The sequence below is a fragment of the Tauraco erythrolophus genome, chromosome 14 (genome assembly GCF_009769465.1).
Source record: "Tauraco erythrolophus isolate bTauEry1 chromosome 14, bTauEry1.pri, whole genome shotgun sequence".
Taxonomy (NCBI): Eukaryota; Metazoa; Chordata; class Aves; order Musophagiformes; family Musophagidae; genus Tauraco; species Tauraco erythrolophus.
Genome location: NC_141478.1, coordinates 8,921,522 through 8,949,506, shown reverse-complemented (window position 1 = coordinate 8,949,506; position 27,985 = coordinate 8,921,522). Strand labels below are relative to the sequence as shown.

Sequence of the window (27,985 nt, the reverse complement as noted above, 5' to 3'; positions counted from 1 at the left end):
CTAATGGGTGGGTCTGTGCACGGCTCTGCCGCTGGGTCTCGACCGGCTCCTGGGGCTCCTCTTGTATAACCTGCGCTGGTAGTTGGATGCTGTGGAAGAAGGAGGAGAAGAAAAGGCACCTTGTTAGCGGGAGCTGGGACAGAGATGCTGCTTGTCCTGCACTGGCTGCCCTGGCCCCTGACTTCCTGAAAAAACATGGGCAGCCGCAGGCAGCTCTGCCTGGTGGGCGGCTGTGTGTGCCCCAGCGCCAGCCTGCCTTCCCACCCAAATCGGCCCTTCTCTTGCCCTTGCTGCCAGCGTTTGCTTCACCCGGGGGTGAAGGTGCCTGGGTGCCTCCCCGGATCCTGGGCAGGAGCATCCTTTCCACGGATGCTTGTCCCATCCCATCCCATCCCTGTGCCCGGGTCAGAGGGCAGCTCTGCTAACGGGGGTGGGCATGGGGATTGCTTTGCCATCTCGCCTGCTGCCCTACCAGTCCCTCCCCGATCCCCTGGGACAGGGAGGGAAATGTCCATCAGCGGTGGGATGTGCTCAGGACACAGGAGAGGAAACAGTCCCGTCTGGCTGGCAGGGACAAGGTTTCTGCCTGATCTTTGTGGCCAGTCTCCCTCGAATTTGGCACTGCTCAGGCCAGGAGGGATGGAAGAGACAAAAGGTGGTTGGGAACAGCCTAGGTCTCTTGATTGCTGGTGGTCCATGCCAGGAGCAGCTTGCAGCTCTCCAGATCCATGGCAGAGCCAAGGGAATCAGCAACTTGGTCCACGCCACATGGACACCTCCTCCATCCCTCCATCTCCTCTCTGGAGCGGAGGTTTGTCCTTTAAGCCCGTATCGACTTTCCCTGGCCATGGGACTGTTGCTTTAGCTGTAATTGCCCAGCTGGACCAGAACCTGGCAGGGAGGTTACTGGACAGATGCTGTTTGGCTGAGGCTGATAAAATTACTGGGAAGCTGCAGGCGAGTAGGGATGGGACAGGGGTGTAGGCAGGCCTGGGAGTGGGCTGGGACACCAGTGGGAGAAGGCTGGCTGCCATCAGCTGGAGACCTGACAGGAGAAGGGTCAGGAACCCAGCCCTGTCGCTTGGCTTGGCTCTGCCACAGGGTTCCTGTCCGCTCCTGGGGCAGGGGATGCTGAGTTGGGCTTGGGAGGACCACAGCTCCCCCCTTCTATTCTCTCTGCTGCTGCAGGTGGTGCTAAAACTCATCCTTTCAGAAGCCATTTCTTTTTCTTTCCTTTCTTTAAGCAGCCTGGGCCCTTCATAAGCATCTCGTTGCCCTTTCCTGGCTCTGGACCTGCCCCTACCCCGCCTAGGTGGAGGAGTCTCCAGGGCATGAATCGTCCGGGCTGTCTCTCCAGCCAGCCCTTGTGGTCCACACCTCCCCACGGCCCCATCACAAAGGAGTTTTCAGCAAGTCAAGGGGACCACGATGTTCCCTTCTGCCTGGCTCATCCCCAGCTCCTCCTCCCTGCTGCAGGGATATGTCAGCCCTGACTCGAAGGCGAAGAGGCCAAGACGTACGGTTTATGCAGGATATCCGTGGCTCCTCCCACTGCCCGTTGGGCTGGCACCGAATTGTGGGCACGTGGCGCTGGATGTAGCCTTGGTTGCACTGGTACCGCACCATGGAGTTTATTTCATAGCGGTCCTTCTTCCGACCGAAGGTCCTGGCATTCTCCACTGCGGGAGGGTCCCCACAGGCCACTGCAGGAGATGGACAGAGACATGGAGGGCTCGAGGAGTTCTGCCTGGCTCACACCTGGGCAGCTGCCTGCCTGGCACAGGCTGGGCATGCACAGCCTTGTTGCTTAGCTTCTCCTGCACCCCATCCCATGGGGTGTCTAAGCATTGGAGAGAGGCAATAGCTCGACCAATAGCTGCCTGAAAGGCAGTCACTTCTGGGGTGGAACAAGGCAGCTGTGTCCACAGCCCTGAGATGCAGTGGGAGCGATGCCCTCCCCTGTTATTCCCCCCTCCTTGGAATAACATCTCTGATCTAGAAGGTGTCTGGGTCCTATGTGGGCAGGTGTCATCATCTGATCCTACCAGGCTTTTTTTTGCTCTATCCGTAGAGGGGTCATTTCCTTTGTTTGGGGGGAAAAAAGATGGAGACAGTACAAAAAAGGGGGAGTTGATTTAAAAGTTCATAAAACCTTAAATCCCTTTGAGATTGCCTCTGTCGAAAAAATTTAGGGGCAGGGGGATATGGAAATTCTACAATGGGCCTCAAAATTAAGCACTGGTCTGCCTCAGGGCTCCGTCCCTGCCTCCCAGAGAGCCAGTGAAAGCTGGCCATCATAACAGCTGCTTGCAGCCGTGGAAAGGCATGGAGAGGACACGAAACCCTGGCCCTGGTTCCAGTCCCACAGAGCAAGTCCCCCGGCGAAAGGTGCTGACCTGTTCCTTTCTTGCACGTGAAAGGGAGGTGATAGTTGCAGGGGACGTCATTCCATTCGCCTTGCTCGTGCCAGATCATCACGACGCAGTCCTCACCCGCCGCGAAGAAGTTATCGGGTTGGTTGGGCCGCCAGTTCTCAAATTGCTGTGGAGAGGAAAGCCCTTTGCCTAAGGCTGAGCCCTCCCCTCTCCCGCTCCCTCCATCCCTGTGGCTTCCTCCCCCATGCATCTCCCCAGCAGTGGCCGTGGGTTGCCAGCACTGCTACTACAGTGGTTATTTCTGCCGCGATGGTGCCCAGGAGCTTGGCTGACCAGCTTTACTAGAAGCTTGGAAAAACTATGAGCCTTACAAAGTTTAGAGCTATCTCCACCCAAAGCCCAACCCAAGCACTCCGCATGTAACTCATGGGGCTCTTCCCACCCAAGGGGAACCTCTTCCCCTTCACTGAAAGCCAGCGCCTGCCCACGCCATGGGCTGCAGGCTCACCAGGGAGTGCCCGTCAGACCAGCGGAAGTCGTTCTCCACGGCTCTGTCACTGAGGCCAACCCACTGGTAGTCCTGTGCGTGGCCTGGAAGAACCAGAAAGGGAGAGAAGAGTGAGTCATGGTTCCCTTACACCTTATTGGGAGCATTTCTTTGCCATCTCAGTTGTCACTGGCCCTGGAGCCTCTGGGTCATTCAGCTCCTTCCCAGTCACTAGCCCCTGATGTCCTTTTTAACCTGCATCGTGCTTGTCCATCTCCCTCCCCACTCAGTGTGCAATGAGCATGGATCCACCCACACTGGCATGGGTCACTGCGCTTGTTGCATCAAGTGAACATCTTGTGAACAAGCCACACTGGCAAAATAGTAAAAGCAAAGATCTGCCCTAGCTGAGAAAGGGTCCTCTTCTGTCTCATGGCTGGATGGTTCTTCCTCTTCCTCACAAGGGTGAGGCCTCATTTTAGCACCAGTGAGGGAGATTGTGATTTTTCCACCATTTTGGATAAATCTGCCTGTAGACTCAGAGCCCAGTGGATGGACCCCTGCCCAGTTTCAGGCTGCCTTGAGCACTCACTGTTCACAAATTCTTGCTCCTCTGGGGTGATGATACTGCTCAGGTGGGCTTGATGTTGTCGGCACCTGGTCTCCGCATCCATCCAAGTCTCCCTGTCTTCAAAGTGCCTGTAGCAGTGGCCCTGGAACTTGGTCCAGCCTTCCTCACAGTTTTCCAGGTCTGTAACACACAAAGAAGGGATGAAAAGGAGTTGGTGCATGGGTCTGGAAGGCTCCCAACTCACCTCTTAGCAGCTCATGCTCTCATGGCATGGGACAACACATGGTCACTTCCACTAAAAAGCAAACCTTGACACTGTTGCCTGTGGGAAATCCCAGGGAAAATGATCAGAAGGCATCCAAAACACATGCAGAAAGGGGAGCCTGTGTTGAAGACTCTGTGTTTGTAGTGAAAACTTGAGTGATATAAACTTATTTCTGAACAATTTGATCCCCATGGCATGTTCCTGGACTCTGATTTTGAGGAACTGACCAAGCAAGAACCTCTCTCTTCCCACTTGTGCTGGTCTGCAGAGTTTTCTTACTTTGGAAAGAAACTCCAAAACCTGAATCTAGGTGCCCAGAATCAACGTGTATGTAATGAAAAGGAAAGAGGAGAGGAGAGCCCAGGTTCTGGTGGTTGCATCATTTGGTGTAGTTTTGGGGCTCTGGAGGAGAAGCAAGCCTACCAAGATGGGAGAAAGGAGACGGGTCAGGAACTTAGCATGGTGGAGAGAGAAAATGAAATCTTAAGGAAAAAGCTTGAAAGCTGCTACAGAAATACAAAAATTTCTCAACTTTTCAGTACGTCTTTTACCATCTGAGAAACACTGAAGAGTTGAACCCATTAATTAAAAAAAAACCCAAAACAAACCACAGGTGAGGGAGAGCAGAGGCAAATGGAGAAACCACGAGAAAAGACCTTCAGCGGCTCCCATGCAACGCAACACCACACATCTGCTCCATGTGACTGAAGAAACAGAAAATGAAATGTGTTTAATCACAGCCTTTCAGATGTCCCATCTACCATCCTTTCTCAGGCACTTGCTGCTCTTGGAGTGGTGGACTTTCGTACCTTTCTCCCTTTCCTGTAGGGTTTTCTGTACTCAGTTTCTTTCTTCTGTTGTTAAACTTGGTAGGTCAAAGCACTTGCCACCTTCGATCACACTAATTCCTCCTAATCCACCCTTCTGATGCTCTTCCAGGTGGAGATTGCAGATGCTTCATAGATGTTGGAAGCGTTGTTAGTTGGAAGGGTTGGTAGTTATTTGAGACATTAAAAACATTTTCTGCCTTCTTCAACAGATCAAATGGATTATCTGGATGTGGCTGAAGCTCTAAGGATTCTTGTTTTTTGCAGGCAGATCACTTGCACAAGGCAAGCAGAGAACATCCTCTGTCTTTTGAGATTTAAGACATTTTTCCAGCAGCTTGAACACTACCCCTTGTCATCACAGCCTGAGGGTGGGACAGCACATGGCACAGAACCTCAGTAGGACATTTCCTAGGAGAAAGGCCACTCTTTCTTACATAGCTATTACTTATGGGGAAATATGACAGCAATTGTGTTGGAAAAGAATGACAAAAATCTTATTCCCTGCTAGGGACACTGTTGTGGTGACAAGAAAGACTGGCTGTGTGCACAGACGGCAAAGCTCACCTACAGTGTCCTGCTGTTCTTGAAGACTGACAGAAAGGATGGTCTGTCTCACAGGAATAATGAAGATTTGTTTCCCACTGAATTCGAGGCACTGGTTTCCTCTTACATCTAGGCTATAGAGCCCAGGTATCATAAATCAGAGAAGAGAGGAAATTAAGTCTGGCTTGGATCAAAAAAGGTTGTAAGTGGTTGCAGAGTAGAAAGTCTCCTGTTGGATTACAGGGGTCTTCAACAACAGGAAGAGGGTACGGGTAAATCAGGGTCTCATTAGGTTACATTAGGAAAGTGATTTTAAGACAGTACAATTCCTGCCCAGACGGTCCAGTGATCCTGAGCTGCCTTCTTATGGTCTACTCCATATGTTCATATTGGAAGCAGAAAGAGAGATACAGAAAAAGGGGAGGAGAAAATCCAATATATATTATCGTTACTTACACCAAGGTGAAGAGGACACTGCAACCTTATTTCTCCTTTGTTTGAGCAAGGCAGGAGAGCTTCATCTCAGCAAAGATGATAAAAGTTTGGACTTTCATCAGCTTTAAGAAAAAAAACCCAACTCTTTTTCTTTCCTTGTAGAAACAAAAAGAAATATTAGTGCAGGTTAGAGTACCTAATTTTGACGGAAAAATAGGTCGCTTCACGTTTTCTTAAAGATATAAATTCCCTGCTGATTTTGCCACAGGAAGCCACGTTGAAAAGATGACAAAAATGTCATGCCATGTCAGATTGGTGGAGATTCCTGGAGTGAATGAGGCTTCTCTCAGCTGCATCTGTTTCTTCACAGAGAGAAACAGGATCATTTTTCATGGCTCAGTTGAAGCATCCTTCCATGACATTCCAGTCTAGCAGAGAAAGTTTGCCTGAGGTGAAGATGTACTCAGGTGTTTCCCTACTGTTACGGATGAACAGAAAGACCCTTGACCCAAAGTGACAGTGACTTCTGTTTCTGATGTTGTTATGATCTGTATGGAGCTTCATTAGAGAATCCTCAAAAAGAGAAAGTAGAAGAAGACACCAGAAGCTCCTGCTTCAGAATCTTAGAGGACACAGCGCTGTGATGAACAAACTAATGAAAATATATAAGCAAAAGTCCCAAAGCTTTTCCATAGTGTATGTTAAGCTGCTGTTAGAGGTTAGCTTGCTGAGATGAGGGCAGGACTGACGGGACCACTTGGGATCAGCTTTTTTTTGGGGTAGGGTGGGAACAAGGTAGTGCAGCAGTTAGTAAGATTAGCTGAAGCCAGGTAGACCGTACCGATCTCACACAGGTCCCCTCCGTAGCTGGGAAGGCATAAGCATTTGAAAAAGTCGATGCCATCAACGCAGGTAGCTCCATTCAGACAGGGGCTTGGGTGGCACTCATCAGTGTCTGCAAGAAATCAAGGGCTTCCATTAGGGCTCTGGGCAGACAACTCCACCAACAGGAGAACTTGTTTCCTTGCTTGTTTAGGAGGGAACAGTAGTTGTTTTGGGGAAACTTGGGAGTTTCTAGGGTCTTAAAACATACTGCCACTGCTGCTGCTGGAAGAATGAAGGCAAAAGGTCCAACCCACCCTACAAGGAAGACATTGGTTTTCTGTCACTTGATGGTTGAACACCACTCTGAAGATATCAGTACAAGCTCAGCAAGATGGATCCAATACACAGCACTCTTGACAACTGGGGTAACTCTTCCTTATCCGCTGTCTCTGCCTGATGCATCAAATGTGCAAACTTGTGTCTGTGTCTCCATCATCTATGGGTCTACAAGGAGGGACGTGGAATTCTCATAAGGGATGGAAACATCCTGAAATAGATCTCTATCTCCTAACTGTCCTTCCTGGTTGCCAGTGCTCACTACTAGTTTCTTTCTAACCATAATTTAAATGAAGTTCCGGAGCAAGATATCTCCTCTCAGTGAAGATGAAGGAAGTGCAGAGAAAAAAAGAAGTGGACTCAAAGGGGGTTCAGAGACCCTCAACTTTTTCCTTTTGAGGATCTCAGCCTCTTCCTTGGTGAAGACTACTGGAGTGTAGTGCCATTTTCTCCAGACCTGTCTCTATTATGTGCTCTCTTTCTTGTGATAGGGCTGGAAGAATCTGGTATGTGTTTTCCAGCTGTGGATTTCGTCTTGGTGGAGGAAACTAGTCTTACTTTTCCATCCAGATAGAACAGCTCTTAAGATTCTTTTTGCTTTTCTGGAGATGAAAACAGAAGTTGGTATGGGAAGAGTTTGGTCCCCAACTCTCCAATGTTTCTCAATTTGCTAATTAGCAAAAGCCTGGGTAGTAAATGCAACTGTTCGGTAGCACTTCCCTCCCCTGTCATCTTGGGGCAGAAGAAAGGAAGCATAGGTGCTCAGAAGAAGGCCACAGGTAGCCAGTTTGTAAAATCTAGCTTCTGCTGGAAGTAAAAGCTCTTCTCACAGTATCTCTCCAGACTAAGCCTTAATCCTACTTACTGAGCTTTGGAATCAGAAGAAAAGTTATTCAGAATGGAAAGATTTCAGAGACATTCAACTCAGAAACAAGGAGGAAGACTAAGAAAGAAAGTGGGTGGACATCCACACACGTTAGGTTAAATGATGACTGGTTAGATCCTCATGCGAGACAATGCTTCTTTCTTTCACACGCAGAAGAAATGTAAGGCTTTAAAAGCGCTGACTAATGCTCCATGCTGTTCTTGTGGATGAGAGGGGTTAGTGAGGAAACATTCAAAGATGATAAACATGCTGGCTATGGAAACATCAGAGCAGAGCAGCGACTCCCCAAGTTCTGTGTTCATCTTCTGATAGGGGTATATTCCGTCCGATGTTGCCTTCTTGCAGAACCGTGGCCCAGCTTCTCAGTGTCCCCAGACACATGAGAGCAGACGTGTTATAGCCCCTGTGGCTGTCTAGTCGCTCAGTGGCCAATGTCTGATATGTCAGCTGAAACTTGACATGTTCTGTAACGTGCCTAAGTGATGGAGAAAATTCTTTCTGACCTTGGACGGTAAATCCATTTATGCTTTGGAGCATGAAGATTGTCATCTTTATTCTAGGCTATTCTAGTATCACTGTGAGCAATGCAATTATTCCTCAGATGGGTGATGAACCTCTTACTCCAATTTTGCAGTTTTTCTCTGGGAGAAGCAATTTTTTCCTCTGGATTGCCCTTCTAAATACTCATTAATACTTTCTGGATTTCTTTATTCACTGCAACATGAAGAGAATTCCTGTTTCCATGACACTAATAAATATTTTGAGACTTTCCAGAACAAAATGGGGGTCACAGGCCTAGCATAAGAGAAGAGCTGAACTCGGCTGACTAGTGCTTGTTAGTCACACTTGGAATTCCGAGAAGACAGAGAACATAAGGGAAGATGAGGTATCCTGGGAGAGGATCACAACTCTAGGGACCTCTTGGATGTCCTAACAGCAGAGGCAGCAGAAGATCGTGTTGATTCCGGTGGGCTCCAGCTGAACAAGTAAGGAAAGGCTCTCCTTTGTCTGTTAGGCTCCATGAAGTGGAATGCATGTGGCAGAAGTGGGAACAAAGCACACACGAGAGCTAAAGCAGGGAATAACGAGTCTTCTGCTGTCTTCAACCATGTGGACTAAAACTTGGCACGTCCAAGATCTCTTCTGAGATTCAGGAGACCTGCTGTGAGTTGCCATCCCTGGTCTTGGAGGACGAGGGAGCAGGCACACACATGCAAAGCCATTGCCACAGGTTTTCAGCTGAGAAATAACACTGGAACAGAATTTCCTTTACAGATATTGTATATAATACGATTGCACATATTATATATGCTGTAAAAACAAATCTCTGCGTAAAATATATATGTTATATATCTCTCCATACATATACATATATATTTTTATATATGACACATAGAGAAAGGGTGTGTACTTGTAGGTATTATTGGAAAAACAGACAACAAATACAAGTGAGACACAGACAAGTTTTCGTTCCAGCAGGGTGCTGCAAATGGCTGGAGAGAAGACATTTTAAACACATGATTATCATAAACACCAAACTCCCCTTTCAGCCTGTTGGGCTGTTGGGGCAGAGACTGTATCTCCATCTGGATGTGAAATCACCTCACCAAGCTGATATCAGGAAACTCAAACACATCTGCCAGGTTGGAGGAAGCTTTGCTGGTTCTGGTCCTCCCAGAAAACGTTGAGTCTTGGAGGTCTTTTAGAAAAGTAAGTCCTAAATGGTAAAATTGGCAGCGATGTTGTCTCTGCAAACCCTGGCGAGTCAGTTTGCGAGTGTTTCTAGGATATCACATCTAAGCCATAGGATTTCTGTGAGGTGAGAGCTCCAGTAAAAAAAAAATAAAAAATATCCCATCTATCATGCAACGCTTGGCTGTTTACTTCATAACCTTTTATATACTATAAACGTGTCCACTTCCATGAGTTTGGAGCTAGACGAGGTTAGTAAATCACCGTACACCTCTTCAGGAAGCCGAACAGCCTGCGGCAGGCGGGGTGTGCCGGCTCTGCTCAGCACGAAGCCAGCCCCCGCTGCCACGGCGCTGGCTGCCGGCTACGTCGACACTCCAGGATCTTACGCAGACGCGAGCTATTTATTTGCTTGGGTGAGCAGTCATTCAGAAATGCTCTGAGATGCAGCTCGAGTGCTTATCAACCGGCGAGAAGACAAGACTACTGCTATTATTACCCAGTGCTAACAAAGGCCAAGGGATGCGGCATGGGATGCAGAACAGAGGCAGCCCTCGCTTTCAAGAGCTTCGGCTCTAAAACAAAGACAAGGAAGAAAATGCCTTGTGGTGCTGAGAATAGGAAGCCATTTAGAATATATTATTAACTCACTTCTTGACGATACCGCAAAACTATCACCTCTTTAGAAGACGATTCATACTGCAATTAATATCGCCCAGAAGTTGCAAAAGATTATTCAAATCTATTGTCACAACAGTTTCTATTTTTTGCTACTAACAGGACCCAAGGTCTAACTCCTAGGTTTAAAAAAAACCAACAAGAAAACAATTAAAACAACATATCCAATATAGTGGTCTTGCATCTGGAAGATGTAAACTGTTGGCTGGAGAAAACAAGGGGACTTACATAGCTACCATGCAAGCTTTGAATTTGTTTCACCGTTTTCTTCCTAAGCTTTCTCTTACATTGCCAGATACATACTATATTTAGTCAGAACTATTTTCTTTTGGTGCAACTAAACACAACATAATTACTCTCTCAATGCTTTTGAAAGCAACTTGGTGTACTAGATCATGGAAACTGGAAAGAGAAATTCTTTAGAAATGAAAGAGAAATAGATTGGCCTTGTTTTTGCTCAGAAGGGGAATGTCAATGCAAAAGTGAACACACAGTGTCAGTGGTGAGAAGGAAATGCTTTTAAAATCCTCCACCCCAAGCTAAGAAGACAATACTAGAAACAGCGCTAGCACTTTTTAAAACAATACGGTCTGTGCTTTTCGCCTGATGGCAGCCTGTATGGAAGATGAGCAAGAATATCCATTAAACAAGGTCAGCTGCATGCTTGGAACATTTATTAAGGAGAAGCAGCTTGCCAGCGGAGAAGATGCTATCACCCAAATCCTGAACAAACTGTATAGTTTTACTGAAGCTCTGAGTAATCTGTTCAGAAATATATCCTAGGATTTAAACTGCTGTTTTTTTCTGTGGAGAGGAAAAGGTAAGACTGAAAGACAAGGCCTTTTCAGGATGTCCAACAGTCCCCGTTGTGCCCCTCACTCTTTCTTTATAGGCCTCCTTGTCAGTGCAATTATCCAAACAGGGATTCAGAGACCAGGTAGCTAATTATCTTCTAGAGACTGAGGAGAAAAGAAACAACCCAGGTACAAATTAAATTTGCTTTTCAGAGACTCTTGGGAAGTTCGAACTGCTGATGTGATAGCTCAAACCGTGAAGAAAAACATCGGAGCAATTGTAGGGTAACTCCTACAAGAAAAGAACAGGAGGAGTAGGGGAAAACAGTTCTCTCACATTTTAAATAAAGTGCTAGCATCGAACATCACATAGCCAGCTAGTGACTTACGATGAACAATTAAGTCATTATAACAATTATCTACATTAATTAAACCAAAGCCTCCATGCAGTAGAAGGGGCAGATATTGCTATAGCCTTAAAAAGTTATATTCATCTAGAGATCAGCAAGTTTCCATGAGAACCTGCTGATCTGCTGGGACCTTTGATTTGTCCAACACTCCTATGGAAGGAGAGCTCCAAAATATTGTATGTAGAAGTAAACTGATGCATATAAAATACTAGTCCAGGACTGTAGGTTGCCTCTTCAGAGAAAGAGTTTAATTAAGCTAATAAACTTGTGGTGCAAAATAGACAGTATATCCAGGAGACATCAAATCATCTGGTCAACCACAAACAGGCTCTGCTTTTGCCTGTCCCTCAGCCAGGACTGCTACCTCCATCTCCTTCTTGAGAGCATAATCTCCATTCCATGTTAGGTGAAACATCGTGGATCAGGTGAATGTTTTCTAGAATATTTTCTTCCAGGCTGATCTTCTCTGGGCCAACGAAACTCTATACCTTGGACTTTCAGAGTTTGAAGAAGGAGGAAACCCCATCAAGACCTTTCCTTATTTGGATTCTAACCTTCAGCTGTTCTGGGGACATAGGCAGTAGAGTCCATGAACTCATTTCACTAGAGACAAGCAAAAATTAACATAAATAGCTGCAACTTCAGCACATTTTTTTTCCCCCCCTGACCTGAGCAATTTTTTCAAGTTGTTGACTGGTCAGAGTGCTCCAAACCACAGCCTTTCACTGAAGTGCCAGAATGCTTTTTTCAGCTAATAATTATTTGTCTTCAAATGTTACCAGAAGCAAAAAGGCCCGCTGAGTTGGCAAAACTCTGGATGAGGAAGCCAAGCCTATGGACAATTCTTCAAGCTTGTGGAGTTCCTGTCCTTGTGGAGGAATCAAACTGCTGACTACAGATGTGTGCATGCGTAGCCTTCAATTTGGTGAAATACTAAAAAATACTGGCACTCCAAGTGTTAATCTTTGGTCTTCTTGTGCTTCTGGCTCTGGCTTTTAGGGAGAAGTAGAGGCTATAGCAAAGCAGAAAAATACCATTCTTCTTAAATCATCCCACTAAAAAGACTGATGGATCTAACTGGAACTCTTCGATGACAGGACAAGAGGGCAACAGCCTCTCTGCTTCTCACTGTAATCTCCATTTGTAAACTCAACTATCTTCACCTGTGTTTTAAAGTTAGCCAAAATTAGTTGCACTTAATGGGCACCCATTACATCCTACAAACTCTGAGCACAGCACAGGGTACAGATATAAGAGCCGATGTCTTTGCAGGGGCTAAATTTCAAGACTGGGAAGCTTCAGGTAAAAAGGCAGCTGCAGCATGGCAAATATAATTTTGGGTTCCAGCCTATGGCTCTTCCTTGAAGACTTTCCATGTTCACAATCCCCAGAGCACTGTAAAGAGTAACAACCCAAAAAGGAAATCTGTCATTAGTTTCCCCCCCCCCCCCCCCCCCCCCCCTTTGTCATTATTTTGCTCTAATTCTCTAGAAGAAGTTTGCCTTGTTGCAGAGGTGTTGCATGTTCCTGGTCAATACACTTTCTTGCTGCCTGGATGAGCTTCCTTCAGACCCTGACCAGAACTGCATTTAACTCTACAGAGACATTGTAGTAAAGAAGCTCACCAGTAAAAGAGAAGTTATACCCTGGAATATCTTTCCTGGTGGGAGCACCATCCACACACGTATACTGAAGCCTATCTCTAGTCTATAAAGAGTCTACAATTAAGCTTCATGCAGACGTTGCTTACCTCTCCCTGCCACTTGCTAAGAAACCCCAGCTGCTACATCGTCATCTCTGGGGCTTACAAATACACAACATGTTCCAATTTCAGAACATTTTTCAAGCTTCTTCACACATGAGCTGCCGAACACATGGTTTTCTTTCAAAATACTTCACAAGAATGTTGGCTAACAAACGCTCCGAAGAATCTGGCAATCGCCTTGTGGGTAATTTATAAAAAGAAAAAGCAGTGAAATAAAACCGTACTTTGAGGCCAATTTTTTTTTTTTTTTTTCAGAGTCTTGCTGGCAGTTTCCTTCCTTCCCCTCAACCCTGCCTTTGCTGGCTTATTTTTTTCTCCAGGCTTGGACGTGGCAGTGGGCATGGCCCAAAAGCAGAGCCCATGAGGTGTGTGAGGAGGGCTTTTGGGTGCGTAACTCCTGCAGCACCCTGCCAAGCCCCGGCCACTGTGCCAGGCTGAACCAGTGCTGCAGGAACGACCCTGCTGAGTTGCCCTCACCCTCTCCTGCAGCATCTGCTGTGCAGCTGCTCAGCAGAGACAGACAAGACCTCAAACGTGTTATGAGCAGGACTGAACAAAGGTTTGTGATTACCTGTTTTCTCAGAGGGAGAGAAGTGACGCAGAGGGAAATGCAGTGACTCATTCGAAACACTTTGGGGATGGAAATGAAGTTAGAAACGAGGCTGAGCTCCAAAAAGCCCTGCACTAACAGACCCTTACTGAGTCCAGAGCTACCTGTGCTGAATGGTGTAAATTAACCAAAAAGAAGCAGCAGTTCAGGAGGTAATGTGGGAAGGGGGTGGAATTAATACTACTTTTCCTAAAAGGAACTGGGCAAATCTCTTCACACATACATTTTATACCATACTTAAGCAACATGTCCTACATGAACGTGTAGCCCATCAAGAGCTGAGTACATGTAGGACCTTCATACAACAGCACAAGCATTGATGGTTTTCAAATGGGGCCTGTCCCCAGGAGCCTGCTCCTGCTTGCAGCAAAGTGAAACCAAGCAGCGGCCAGGGATGCCGCTTGACATCTGGTGTTACCAGGACTGGGCTTGTCCCTTGGCCAAGAAGCAGCCACCAGCAAGCACAACAACGTCCCATCTCATTTTTTTCTCATTCCAGTATCCTAATGCCTCCACGGCGTGTGAACACTGCTCGGGGGATGATTGTCAGAAAGCTAGTGGAGTGTTTTCACCATTAATGGTTACTCAGATTTAAATATTGTGTCTGTTTATACTTGGCATTAAGGGCTCCTACCAAAGACAGAGCGCTGAAACACCAAAAAGGGGAAGGGTGGAAGGAAGGGTATTTATCAGCTGCGCTGACAAAAGGTAGCGATGCTCTGGGCATCATCTCACACATTTAGCACGTTCTAGCTTCCGAGAGCAACGTAAGATGCAAACCAGAGGGCGTCCATGCTCTGTGCCAAAGGGACCGGAGCCGTTTGCCCAACACAAACGTTGCACTCAGCACAGATGATGCTGAGAGCAGAGATTTTTGTCCCCAGCTGCTTTGCTTTGCCTCTTACCCCTTGGCACCGCAAAGCTGCTGGGCCAGCCTCCCACTCCGGAGCAAGTGCTATGAAACACTTGGGGATACAGGCAGCAAGTCAACACACCATGGAAAGAGAAACAAAACGGGACAGAGACTTGCAACCTGTCTTGTCCAACTTCTCAGCTGCATCTGCTAGCCAGGGTGGAAGTCTCTGGTGGGTGGAGCTGTCTTTGCTCTTGTTTCCATATGAGAAGGAAAAATTTTTGTTTTCTCTAGATTATAGCAATAGCTAAGAGCAATTTCAAACGGGGCATGAATGCCCTAGTGCCTTCTCCAGCTATGTCACACCCAGGGTCCTGGTCACAGTGGCTCTCAATGACCATTCACAGAATATTCTCTTTTTGAGCCCTCACCTCTGGCAGCACAGAGGGCAGAGCTCACCTATGTCCCAGTGATGACCTGGGTACCCCAGGGGGGGCACAAGCAGATGATGCCTCCATCATGTTCCTGGCAGGTGCCAGCTCCGCCAGGCTGCTCATCATGGCTGAGGTGCAGCCATGTCCACCAGGAACAGCAATTCAGAGGAGAGACTGATGCCTACTGTTATGGTGCAATGGGGTAAGGCCAGGTATGCATCTCCTGGTGCTTCCCTTCAGCTGGTCCTCTGTTGCTCTCCCCAAGAGCACGTAACTGCCATGGGCAGGCAGGAGGAATGTCCTAGAGGCTTCTGGGGATGCAGCTATGGTGGCTGGATAATTGCCTTACCTGCCCAAACACAGACTATCATTTGTTAAGACAGGAGCTATTGAACATGACTTCACACGTTTATGGCTTCCCACCACAATAATGTTCGGCTCAAGCCTGTTTCCGTGTTAATATTTTCTGCTGTAGAAGAAGCAAAAAAGTGACAGCTATGCCCCCTCCCTCTCTTCCCCTCCATAGCTCATTCCTTTCCACACGAGAAGACACGTTACCTTCTGTAGTGGGTCCTAATGTGTCTATTGCTTCTTGCGAGACTTGAGGCAGGGCAGCAGTAGCGGTGGCCAGCAGATGAGGATTGTCTAGAACAACATCTGTCTCTGTCTCTTGTCCTGACACTGCGGGAGGGGAGGGCTCTATTTCGAGTTGAGCCTCTTCGGGGTTCCTGAGTCTCTGCGTTGTTTCGACATCTGGAGTACTGGTACTAATCACAATGTTTGGGATGGAGGTTTCCACTGAAACGCCTGCAATCGAGTGTGTCACCGCTCCAGATGCTGCATCAGGAATTTCTTTCTCCTCGGGAGCAACAGAGAGCTCACCACTGGCCAAAGATGTGGCAGCTGTTTCGACGTTAGCAGCAGGCAATGCGGATGTTTCTCCACTGGATTCGTGGACTGTGGATGTTTCTATGCTAATATCAGGGAATGCAGATGTTTCACCCCGCGCTTCTTGACCTGTGGATGTTTCTATTCTAATTTCAGGAAACGCAGAACTTTCCCCACTTACTTCTTGGACAGTGGATGTTTCTATGCTGATTTCAGGATAGGAAGATGTTTCACCCCTGGCTTCTTGACTTGTTGGTGTTTCTATGCTAATCTCGGGGAATGTAGATGTTTCCCCACTGATTTCATGGACTGTAGAAGTTTCTATGCTAATTTCAGGAAAGGCAGACGTTTCGCCTTGGGCTTCTTGATTTGTGGATGTTTCTATCCTAATTTCAGGAAATGCAGATGTTTCCCCACTGATTTCGTGGACTGTTGAAGTTTCTATGCTAATTTCAGGATAGCCAGAGGTTTCACCCCTGGCTTCTTGATGTGTGGATGTTTCTATCCTAATTTCAGGAAATGCAGAACTTTCTCCACTAATTTCATGGACTGTGGAAGTTTCTATGCTAATTTCAGGAAAGGCAGATGTTTCTCCACTGGTTTCATGGACTGTGGATGTTTCTATGCTAATTTCAGGAATGGCAGATGTTTCTCCACTGGTTTCGTGGACTGTGGATGTTTCTATGCTAATTTCAGGATAGCCAGAGGTTTCACCCCTGGCTTCTTGATGTGTGGATGTTTCTATTCTAATTTCAGGAAATGCAGAACTTTCCCCACTAATTTCATGGACTGTGGAAGTTTCTATGCTAATTTCAGGAAAGGCAGATGCTTCTCCACTGGTTTCATGGACTGTGGATGTTTCTATGCTAATTTCAGGATAGCCAGAAGTTTCACCCCTGGCTTCCTGACTTGTGAATGTTTCTATCCTAATTTCAGGAAATGCAGATGTTTCCCCACTGATTTCTTGAATGGTGGATGTTTCTATTCTAATTTCAGGAAATGCAGATGTTTCCTCACTGATTTCTTGCATTGTGGATGTTTCTGCGCTACTTTCAGGAAACGCAGAGGTTTCCCCACTTAATTCTTGAACTGTGGATGTTTCTATGACAATTTCAGGATAGCCAGATATTTCACCTCTGGCTTCTTGACTTGTGGATGTTTCTACGGTAATTTCAGGAAATCCAGATGTTTCCCCGCTGATTTCTTGAATCGTTGATGTTTTCTGTGCTAAATTCAGGAAATGCAGAGGTCTCCCCACTGATTTCTTGAATTGTGGATGTTTCTACACTAGTTTCAGGAAATGCAGATGTCTCCCCACTGATTTCTTGAATTGTGGATGTTTCTATACTACTTTCAGGAAACGCAGAGGTTTCACCACTGATTTCAAAAGCTGTTGATGTTTCTACACCACTTTCTGGCAATGCAGATGTTTCCCCACTTAGTTCACCAGATGCAGAGGCCTCACCACTTGGCCCAAAACTGTAGGGAAATGTGACAGCTGTTTCTCCACCCAGTTCCTGTGATACTGTTGGTCTTGTCACAACTTCCACTAAGTCAGAAGTGACTAAAGTAACTTCTGGAAGCCCTGAGGCCTCCCCACTAATATCAGTCACTGCTGAAGATTGTCCACTTAGATCTGTGGCTCCAGAAATGTCTCCACTGATGTATGGGATCCTGAACGGCTCTCCACTGAAGTCTCCTGTCCCTGAAGGAACCCCACTAGCCTCCATGGCTCCAGACCCTTCTCCAGATAGTCCTCTGTCTCCAGAAGGAAATCCACTGAATTCTATCATCCCAGATGGCCCTTCTCCCACCTCTTGTGCAGCTGATGTCTGCGTTACAACTTCCACCAAAGTGGTATCCACAAGAGAGACTGTGGGAAAGCCAGAGGTGAGTCCACTTTCCTCTCCAGACAGTAGGCCACTGGTCACATCAACTCCAGAGACTTCTCCGCTGCTGTCAATTGCTCCACTCGGATGTCCACTTATCTCGAGCACTCCAGAAACACTCCCACCAAAGTCTGCACGTCCAGAAGTCTCACCACTGATGTCTAAACTCCCAGATACCACACCTGACGCATCTTCACCTCCTGAAGGCAATCCACTGATTTCCAAAATCTCTTTTGCTTCTGCTCCCGTAATTGAGGGGGCTGTTGTCACTTCCTCCAAACTGGCATCTACAAAGGTAATGCCTGAGGCCTCACCACTTCCATCAATACCAGAAGTAAGACCGCTTACGTCCACCAGGCCACTGACCTCATGTGTTCCAGATGATTCTCCACTGATGTCCAGTCCTGAGGGCAACCCGCTGAGCTCAGGCACCCCCGAAGGCTCCCCACTGAGCTCGGGCACCCCCGAAGGCTCCCCACCGAGCTCGGGCACCCCTGAAGGCTCCCCGCTATGCTCAGACCCTCCAGACGGCTCCCCGCTGAGCTCAGTTCCTGAGGGAAACCCTTGGGCTCCGCCACTGGTGTCCAACTCAGTGGATGGGAACCCTGACAGATCTCCTTCACCGCTGACTCCTATGGATCCTTTTCCCTCCTCTCGCCATTCTGGCGCTGCTGTTACAACTTCCACCAATGTGGTATCCACAAGAGAGACAGTAGGAAAACCAGAGGTGAGTCCACTTTCCTCTCCAGATGACACGCCACTGACTGTCTCAGTGCCAGAGATTTCTCCACTGAATCCAGAAGGCAGCCCACTGCTTTCTACTCCAGATGGCATCCCACTAATTTCTGGTATCCTCGAAGTAGACACCAACACGTCTTCCTCTGCAGAAGGTAAGCCACTGATGTCAACAGTGCCAGAAGGCAGGCCGCTCACGTCCCCTGAGGAGAGCCCACTTTCTCCAGGTAGAAAGCCACTGGTATGCAAGTCTACTGATGGTAATCCACTTTCTCCAATCCCTGAGTGCTCGCCACTAAGTTCAAAACTCCAGAAGCCGGTTCTCCACTTGTATCCGGGACTCCAGATACCCACCCGGATGTCGAAGATTCACCACTGACTTGATGTTCTCCAGATTCAGTCACCTCCCCTGACACTTCCCTGATGGACGCTTCAGTACTTGTTTCCTCTGGTATTATGGTAGCTGGAGGAAAAGCAGATGGACTCACTGGAAAAGAAAGAGTGAAGAAAGAGAGGGAGATAGAAAAATTATTTACTAAGTTGTTTTAAAGAAGCTATTAACAATTTCCTGATTGACTTACCTCCAAACTGATACCTTTGGAATAAGGCGCAAAGTCCTATGTTCTTGCAGAAATAATTTGGTCCCTTCAAATTTGTTAATGAACGTTATATTTTAAACAACTGTGAATTACATATTTCTGGGAAACTGACAGAATATATAATCTTCTGACACAAGTCGATGGCAACAGTGAAACCAATTCCCAGGCGCCAAAATCAAGCTACTGCTTGCTCGGAGGTAACGTGAAAGAGAAAAAGTTTGGTGCTGCTCTGACCACTCTGCAGCTCTGTCCTCCCTGGAAGGCATGGCCTGAGATCTGTTTCTAGCCTGCCTTCTCCATCCTAGATACACAACAATGTATTTTGTGAGGTGCCCTGGCAGTGCCGTGTGTGCTGGCCTGCAGCATGGTAGGATGGCTGGGCATTTAGTTCAGTCTTAGAAAAAAGTTCAATACTATACTCGTGTAGTTCCTCCTGTGTGCACAGCTTCGGCCTTTGCTAATATGGTGATAATCATCTGGATTTAGAGGGAGTCCCCTGCAGCAAGGACATAACCCATTTATTTTGGGAGTGTCCCAACCCTACAACACCAGCCAAGCATGACCCAGCAGACAGGGAAGCTCTCACCCACCTGAGAGCAGTGACACATCTGTTGGAAAGACCTCTGTCCCCCAGGCTGTCTGATTCTCAGGTTGAGTGGCAAACTCCGTCTCCACGGTCACCTCCTCCCCGGAGGGTACCCCCTCCACTCCAGGGATCACTTGGGTTGCCAGCACATCTTCTTCAAAGAACGAGGTGACCCCCTCCTCCTCTGCAGGTGGCAGAGCTGGAACAGAAAGGCATTGGAGTGAGTTTCCAAAAATTTACAGTTCAAGATGCTGGTGAAGTGCTTCACCCAAACCAGCACCCTGATGTGCCCAACCTCCCTTGTGAAATCCCCTTGCCTGAGGAGATCAGTCTACACACCCTGCAAGGGGTGGAAGGGTACCTCGGAAGCAGAAGGCGTGATGTCGGGACAGCGGGTCGGGAAAGCCTGTCTGGTTGTAGTGCTGGTAGACGGTTCTCACGCCAGGAGCATCCCCCCACAGGCAGGACGGGGGCTTGTGATCGGATAGCGGAGGCTGCCGTCGGCTAACCAGCCAGCGTAGCATCTGTCCAGGCCCTGCTTCCAGGCAGCATGGAGTTGGCCAACAGAGGCCAGTGTGGCATTTTGGCTCTCACAGTACTGTTGAGCTTCTAGGAAGGTGAACTGCTCTGGCTGGGTTGCGAAGAACACCTCGCCTGAGGGGTGGGAGAGAAAAACAGGTGTGAATCCCTGCATCCACCCACATCCATCCACACAAGGATGTGGCAGTGTGAAGCACATTTTTGCTCCACAGCCATGCCCAGAGGAAGGGGGAGAATGTACCCTTGAGCCTGTCGATGTAGCAGTACACATCGTAGGTCTCTGAGGCCGGACGCATGCCATACGACCGCACACCTGGAGAGCTCTCTTTGTCTCCTACGCAGTTACTTCGGGGATTCACAATGGGATACCTACCAAAAGAAGAAGAGAGGAGGTAACCCAAGGTTAACCTTATGTACTTTGGACTGAAGAAGCTCAGAGTACTTATGAGCAGGACACAAACTCTTCACCATTAGAGGTGCACAGAGCCCCCATTGTGACTTGGAAACAATTCCACTTACAGCTCGGAACAACAAACACAAACTTTCCTCCACTTTTCCTATGTCAGAGGAGCTCACTGCTGCAGGATGTATACACAGGTTAGGAAACAGGAAGGACAGGTTGAGAAGAACAGGTGTATTGGCCACTAGATATTCTGGCCTGGAGGCAACCTTAGGTCAGGAAAGCTTTAGATGCTGATGAGCAGAGCAGCAGGACAGACCAGAGTAAAGACTCAACTTCATGGCTGAACAGTCATTTTGATAGGTGTCTTCCCCAAGTCTATATAGTTTTACCTGACTGTCTGGTCCCGCAGCCAGCCAGCATCGCACTGGTCAAAGCCAGCCTCGTAGGCAGCCTGGAGCTGTTCCGGAGTGGCGATAACTGCGTTGTTCTCCAAACAGGCCTGCTGGGCTTGGACGAAGGAGAAGGCGTATCTGCTGGTGGCAGCACGGTAGTGAAACACCACACCTGGGGGAAGAGAAGTCATGGTGAGAGAGCAGATACGAGACCCCACCTCCAGTGAGATGTGTGACCAGAAAGGGTCTTTGTGACAACAGTGCAAGGACCAGTGCCTGTCAAACCCACTGTGATGGAGATGCCTCATTCATTGAGCTCCACTGCCATCAAGGGTGATGTTCTGGGGATCTCTTTAGCCCTCTTATAGGATCTTCCTACCTTGACTTTCCCTTTCCATGGAGCCAAATGCACATGCGAGTGCAGAGTGTGACCATGGCAGCCCCAAGCATCAGCCAGCTGAGCCTTTTTCAGCACACGATGAGATGGCCCACAGCCTCCTCCTCACCCCTCTTGTCCTACTGTAGTGGAGGCACTCAGCCTGTCCCTGACCCCAAACAAGCTTACACACCTCCAGGGACTTGGATGCCCTCTGTGACGGCAGAAGCTCAGACTGTTTTCAGCTGAAATGTTACCTCTAGGAGAAACTGATCTCCAGGCTTCTTGGAGTCCTGGTGACTTACCTGTGGGGGAGATGGGCTGCTTGGGGAGGAGACCAACACCAGGGGCTGCTGTCACTCGCATGAGCTGATCTTCCACTGTGAATGCCGAGGCAGACTCTAGTCCTGGTGTGGCAGTCACCCTCACAACCTCTTCCACCGAGCTCACCTCTGCTGTTTCAGCGGTGATGGCAGTGCCCAAGGCTATGGTGGTGACCTCTTCAGGTACAGCCCACACCCCTGTGACAGCCTCCCTGGTCACATTCTCCTCCTCTGGGGCAGCTGTTTCTACTGTGACACCAGTGGGGAAGAGGTCGGGCAGGACGGTGAAGCCCTCGTACAGCTCGGTAGCAGTGGGTGTGATCTCAATGGGCTCCAGGGTGGCGATGCTGCCCCGGGCCTCCTCCTCCGTGGCGTTGCGTGGCAGAGGTAGCTCCACTTCGGTTTGGGTGACGGTCTGGATGGTGAAGGCGCTGCCTAGCTCTCTTCTCGTCTCGTCGATGAACTCCCCGGGGACCAGAATCTCAACGTCATCTCCTGTATCAGGAGACAAAGCAGCAGTCAGAGAGGACATGGTCAGTCTGCCAGGCTGTACTGCACTGGTGCTGCCTCCGAGGAGAAGCTGGGTGTTTGCTGGCTCTGAGAGGAGCAGGAATATCATGATGTTCTTGTAAAACAAATGGTTTTCCTTCTTCCACTATGGCTCTGTACAACACCCCAGCATGGAGGGCGTATTCATGAATTAGAGGCAATGAGCCACCACAAGCTCCACGGCTGGTAAATCAGAGAGGAACTTTCCCTGCCCTCCTCCCAGCTCTCCTTCCCCGGTACACCTTGACCATATCCAAGTCTGCACTGACCTCTAGTGCCTGCTGCAAGGAATTTAAGGTGGCCTGAGGGAAGTAGAGGAGCTTGGATAACCTCCGCAGCAGGTCTGAGCGGTGGGAGAAGAGACAACTGGATTCTCACATTCAATACATGAAGTCTCACCAGGGTTGCTGTCTCCTTCTGCTCTGCCCGGGCGAGGACTTAGCTCATCACACGTAAACACACTAACCCCATCACCAAGGCAGCCGAGGCAGTCACTTGCTGTACCATATACATTCAAACAACTCCTACCTTTCCCCTCCCAAATCACCTTTTTGCTCAAGACACGTCCCTGGCTGTTGGAGAACGTGCTTAACGTGTCACTGACATGGCACATTGCCACATCACAGCTCACGTGCTGTAGGCAGGTCAGCCGACAGCAAGGATGGTGTTTTAAAGAGCAGCATAAACTAGAACTGGGCAGGTGAGGGAGGGATGAGACATCTTGGATATGCAGTGAGACAGGTCTCAGCTGGGGAGGGAGAAATAAAGAGGCACTGCCAGGTTTTTCCACTAATACTGCTTTCCCTGCTCTATTTATTTCCAATTCCATTTTCCTGCTAGTTTGCTTTAGCCGGTACCTCTCAGACCTCATGGGATTCAGAGAATTAGACAGAGGCTCAGGCACGGACTGGCTGTGCACAGCAGTCTCAGAGACATCCCCTGAGATAACCAGAAGGCTGTGGCTTGGTGGACCAGTCTTTAGCTTGGCCACGTGGCTGGATTACTCCCAGCAATCTGTGAGGTTTTACAGGGCCTGGCATGCATCTGGGCACAATAGGTCTGTGTCAAAGGGGTTTCAAAACATATTTTAAAATACTGTTATTATTTTTTTAAGGATAACTATCCTATTTGAACTATCCTCTGGTTGTCCTGAATAGACCGTATACCACTGTGTTTTGCCCACTTCTTGCTGCAGGGAGAAGAGTGCAGTTAGAAGAAAGGGGGAGTAGCTGAGATGCTCTCGACTTCCCAGGCACAATTTTGCCCCATTTCTGAATCTGCTGCAGCCTCTGATTCATCCCAGTGTGGAAACTCAGGCACATGCCCACACCACATCACAGCACTATACACACATTCATGGTCAGATCTGTTCTCTTTTTCCTTCACTTCCATTTCCAGCATTCAAAGTCTGGTACATGAAGCACCTGAGTTCTGCTCCATGCCTCCAGGAGAGCTACCAAAGCTGGAAGGTGTGAGAGGACTGGTGAGAAGAGGACTGTGTTACACCCACCTCCTCAGAGCCCCCCCATACAGGGCAGGCATCCGTACAGTTCCTGGATCTGCTTCCTACCAGAACATGAATGGGAGACTAAGTCCTTTGCCAAACCTGCTTCCCTCCATCCCTCTTTTTTTTTAAAAAAATGAAGAAAGAGGCAAGAGGCTAGCTCTGGCCAGGGAGCTCCTGCTTGCTGATGTGTAGAGACCCAGTGCTTAGTCCCACAGTGCCCGTACACTCACCACCATAGCATATGGCATCGTAGCGGGAGTCGGGGTGGGGGTACCCCGTCTGGTTGACGTACAGGTACACTGTCCGCACGCCCACCAGGTTTCCTCCACAGTTGGGCCGTGCTCTGGAAATGGGGTAGCGAACGCTGCGATCGGCCAGCCAGCCTGCGCTGCACATGTCCATGCCATCCTTCCAGGCCAAGTACAGCTCTCCCGTGGTGGCCAAACGGGCTCCCAAACTGTGGCATTTGTCAAAAGCTTCTTGGAAGGTGAACTTCTCGGGGGCGGTGGCATAGAAGACTTTACCTGCAATCACATCATGAATTAGCTGAAGAATTTAATGCTAATTTTCCCTTCCCATTCCTGAGAGTCTGGATAAGATGAAGAGTCCTGTGTATTACAGTTGAACTGTGACCCCATGTTGGTGACTGTCTATAAACACCAGAAGAAAAGGAGCCTTATAGATGAAATACAGAGTGGAGCAAAACGTACCAAACTAGCTGAAGCCACAGAGCAAGAGGAAGATGAAGGACAATTTCAGTTCTGACGTCCTGAATATTTCAATGAATCCCTGTCATAAGCATGAGTGATGGAGACCTCTGAATGTCACACCCTCAAATGGATGACCAGAGACATGCAGGATGTCACGGACTCTGGTGGAGGTTAGATGGACTCCACCCTCTGTACTGTATTAGTCATTGACATTTAAATTGTCCAAGGTCTAACAAAGAGGCTGTAGAGAACATCTGGCCTTTCTGCAGTATGAGCTTTTCCATCTTTAACCTGTCTGGCCTCTAGGCCCTTTGCCTCTGTATTTACTGTTGTCCAGTCTAGGGATGATGAGAGCTTTGGCTGCTTCTGTGTCTGGTAACAATAAAAGCCCCAATCACCTTGCATTTGCTCTGCATAGCAGTAAACATCATAGGTTTCATCTGGCTCACGGACACCGTAGGTCCTCACTCCTGGAAATTCATCCTTGTCACCGTAGCAGCGCTCCCGGGGCCAGTGGATGGGGTACCTGGGGGAGAGGCAGTGTGTAAGGAGTGGGGGGCAGCCGCAGCGAGGCTGGAAGGGAGCTGCGGAGTGCTGTGCAGCGTGATGCTTTATGGCTTTTCCTCAGTTATGGGGAAGGTGAAGGATGGTCTGCTGTCCTGCCCTCCGTCTGATGGTCCTGAGCACAGCAGGTCCCTGGAAGCATCAGCCAAAACCACCAGCCTAAGGTGCCTCCCCAGCGAGGGATGCACAGCTCGGTATGGTTGAGCCACACTTGTGCATCTTGATGTAGCATCTGTTTTGGTCAGAGAGGTTGAAGGATCAGGATTAAGCCTTTGTCCACTCAGCTGTCACCACCAGCTGAGGAGGACAGTGGTCACTCTGCTTTCCTGCTATTGATTTGCCCTGGCAGAGAATGGCTTGCAATCCACCCCCTCCCTCTGCACACCAGAAATTACAACAGCTGCTATTTAGCAACTGTTTCTCAACTGTTTTCAATTGGTGGCTTCATTACAGAAGTCCTTCCCCAACAACCCTGCTGTGGCTTTCCTTTACCCACCATGGTTCGTTACCTGACAGTCTGATCAGCCAGCCAGCCAGCATCACACTGCTCGTACCCATCCTCATAGGCAGCTTGCAGCTGCTCGGGAGTAGCAATGACCGCGCTGTTCTGGATACAGGCCTGCTTTGCTTTCTCGAAGTTCAAGGTGTACCTTGTGGAGATTGCTCTGTAGTGGAATACGATGCCTGGAAGACACAATGGCCATCACTCGCACGTCTGCTAGGGAGAAACCAGCCCTTTTCCTTCCAAAGAAGTTAAGGATTCAAAGAACAGATACTACAAGTCAATTAGAAACAATGAAATTTTTATGCTGATTGTCTGTATTTGAGCATCTCAAGTCAAGGGTGACTTGGTGGTTTGCTTTCACAGGACTTTGTGGAGCACACTGGTGACCTAGGACAGTGACTGCTCTCCCATGGTGCTGTAATAAAGTCATGGTGCATTAAAAGCCAGTACCTGAATAGTATTGCGAATAGTGGGAGGAAACCCATTCCCCAGAATGCAGAGTTATGTCACTGTCAGAGGGACCCGATACTTTCCTGTTTCAGCTCTGTGCAGCATTTTAAATGCACAGTTCAGAAATCAGCCAGTGGGGCAGAGCAGGGACCGTGCTGCTGTGCAGGTTTGAAAGCTGCAACTCCTCAAGGTCCTGCTCAGGACCAAGGGTGCAGAGTGTCAACCATTGTACAAACACCCAGGAAACAAGAGGCAAATCCACTTGAAATCTCCAGATCTGCTGCAAACATATCTAAGTTATATTTTCTGACGAACAGGGATCTTTACAAAGGATGGTTCTCTGTATAGTCTCGTCTGGCATGAGCAGACCGTGGAAATTCACCAGGAGGTAATAAGGGGGCTCCCAGCCTAACCCTAACCCTAACCCTCCACCATCAGATATAGACTCCAACGTATGTGACCAGCAGGGACCTGCAGGTTAACTGTTGTAGTTGAAGCTGTCTCCTAGACCTATGCTAAAAGCAAAGATCATGATTGTAGGAAACATAACTTTAGTCGTTTTATCCACCTATTACTACAACGTCTTTGCAAGAAAACTATGGGGAAAGTTTTCCGGAACAGAACAATTGTCCAGCTGAGGGCATCCCATCTCCTAAAATGTTTGGAAGAAATAAAAGGTCTTATAACATCCCTGATCCAGCTTCCTCCCTCTGAGCAATAGCCCAGTGTATTCACTACCACTTCCTGCCAAGGATGTCGTCTTGCTGTCTCTGTAACTCTCCTTCTGCCAGAAGAGTCATTTATTGCCATGTATTCTGCCATGAGTCATTTTACTAGTTGTTTAGTCTGGTCCCAGCCTGCTAAATAAATGCCTGGCCTATGGCTTCTGCTCACCTACCCGTATGGCTTCTGCTCACCTACCTGTTGCCTTACCTGCGACGGACTGAAAAGGTTTATAGCTATGGGAGAGCAATACCTCCTCTGCTCCTATATTCCTTCTTCCCCTCTGCCCAGGCCAGACAATAAGATCTTGAGAGGAAAGAGCAAGTGCAGGATCTCACCTTTCACTAAGACCTCTATTGTGTCTTGTCTGTCCTCAATCCCGTACATCACTTCACAGCGATAAATCCCAGTGTGGTTGGATCTCAGCGCCTTGATTTCCAAGGTGGCATCGGTGGGGATGGCGGGGTAATTGGGCAAAGAGATCGCCTCCCTGTACTCAGTGTTGAGACGGATTTTCCCACCAGTGGCCACTAGCAAGACAACTTCGGTACCATTTGAGAGTTTGCTCCATTTTATACGTGGGGTCAGCAGAGCACTGGTGTCCTGTTCCTCTGGGATGTTGAAGTAACAGGGAATGTTCAAGGAGCTTCCCAGGACAACACGCAGGGGAGACTGCTCAGGTATCTTCACTTCTAGGCCATCACTACTGTCTGCTGGTTCCCAAACAGAGCAATGGTTACATCAATAATGCATTTAATCCAAAATATCCAGGGCTTCCATATGCTTCAGTGCTTATATCTGCTTTGTAAACCCGTACCCACATATTCAGACATACCCTTTTTGGTCTAGTCTGCTGAAAATAGCTTGTGAAAGGGAAGTTACAACCATGACCTTTGTGCCATGGTTGCTTTTGGGATTTGGACTAGTGCTGGATGTGAGAATTAAAGGAATGAAGGGCTCTACTGTGGTGTAGCTGCTGCCTGTGATACAAGATCACACCTGATAGGGTTTTAAGACAAGGGAATGCCGAAATTCCCTTGGTTTCCCCATAAATCTGTCTTTGCTTGGAGCTATGTCCCTGACTCCTCAAACACAAGAAGAGTGAGAGGCTATGGCACAGCAGCCATCCAAATAGAGGAGCCCTGTGTGTACACAGAGCAGATCTCGGGTAGGCTTATCTCCAGCAGCTGCCTGTGCTGGGGAATGGGACCAGAGTGCAGCACGTTGCCGAGTCCCACTATCCCGCACCCTGGCGCACGTACCTGAGAGCTCCACAGAGACAGCTGCGGTGATGACTCGCAAGCACACAAACACTAATAGTAAAGTGGTCATAGTTTACCTGCAAGAAACAACACAGGAAGAAAGGATTTATGACAGCTGTACGTTCACTGGGAGCCGAGAGTTGCGGATGTTGCTGGGAGGCAGCATGATGATTTCAGCCCCCCCTTAAGACTCCT

At 48.3% G+C, this 27,985-nt stretch overlaps 1 protein-coding gene across 1 annotated transcript; it reads right to left on the bottom strand.

Annotated features, from left to right (window-relative positions):
- Nucleotides 1-27,860, bottom strand: ACAN (aggrecan). Its single transcript, XM_086620049.1, is given in 21 exon segments — nt 1-89; nt 1,521-1,703; nt 2,397-2,541; nt 2,884-2,966; nt 3,455-3,613; nt 6,348-6,461; nt 15,348-16,114; nt 16,295-16,780; nt 16,902-18,612; nt 18,615-18,788; nt 19,491-19,685; nt 19,848-19,943; nt 19,946-20,140; nt 20,268-20,395; nt 20,819-20,993; nt 21,503-22,015; nt 23,807-24,100; nt 24,685-24,812; nt 25,360-25,534; nt 26,867-27,238; nt 27,791-27,860. Coding segments are annotated over 21 exon segments (6,252 nt in total).
- Nucleotides 27,861-27,985: the final 125 nt, after the last annotated feature.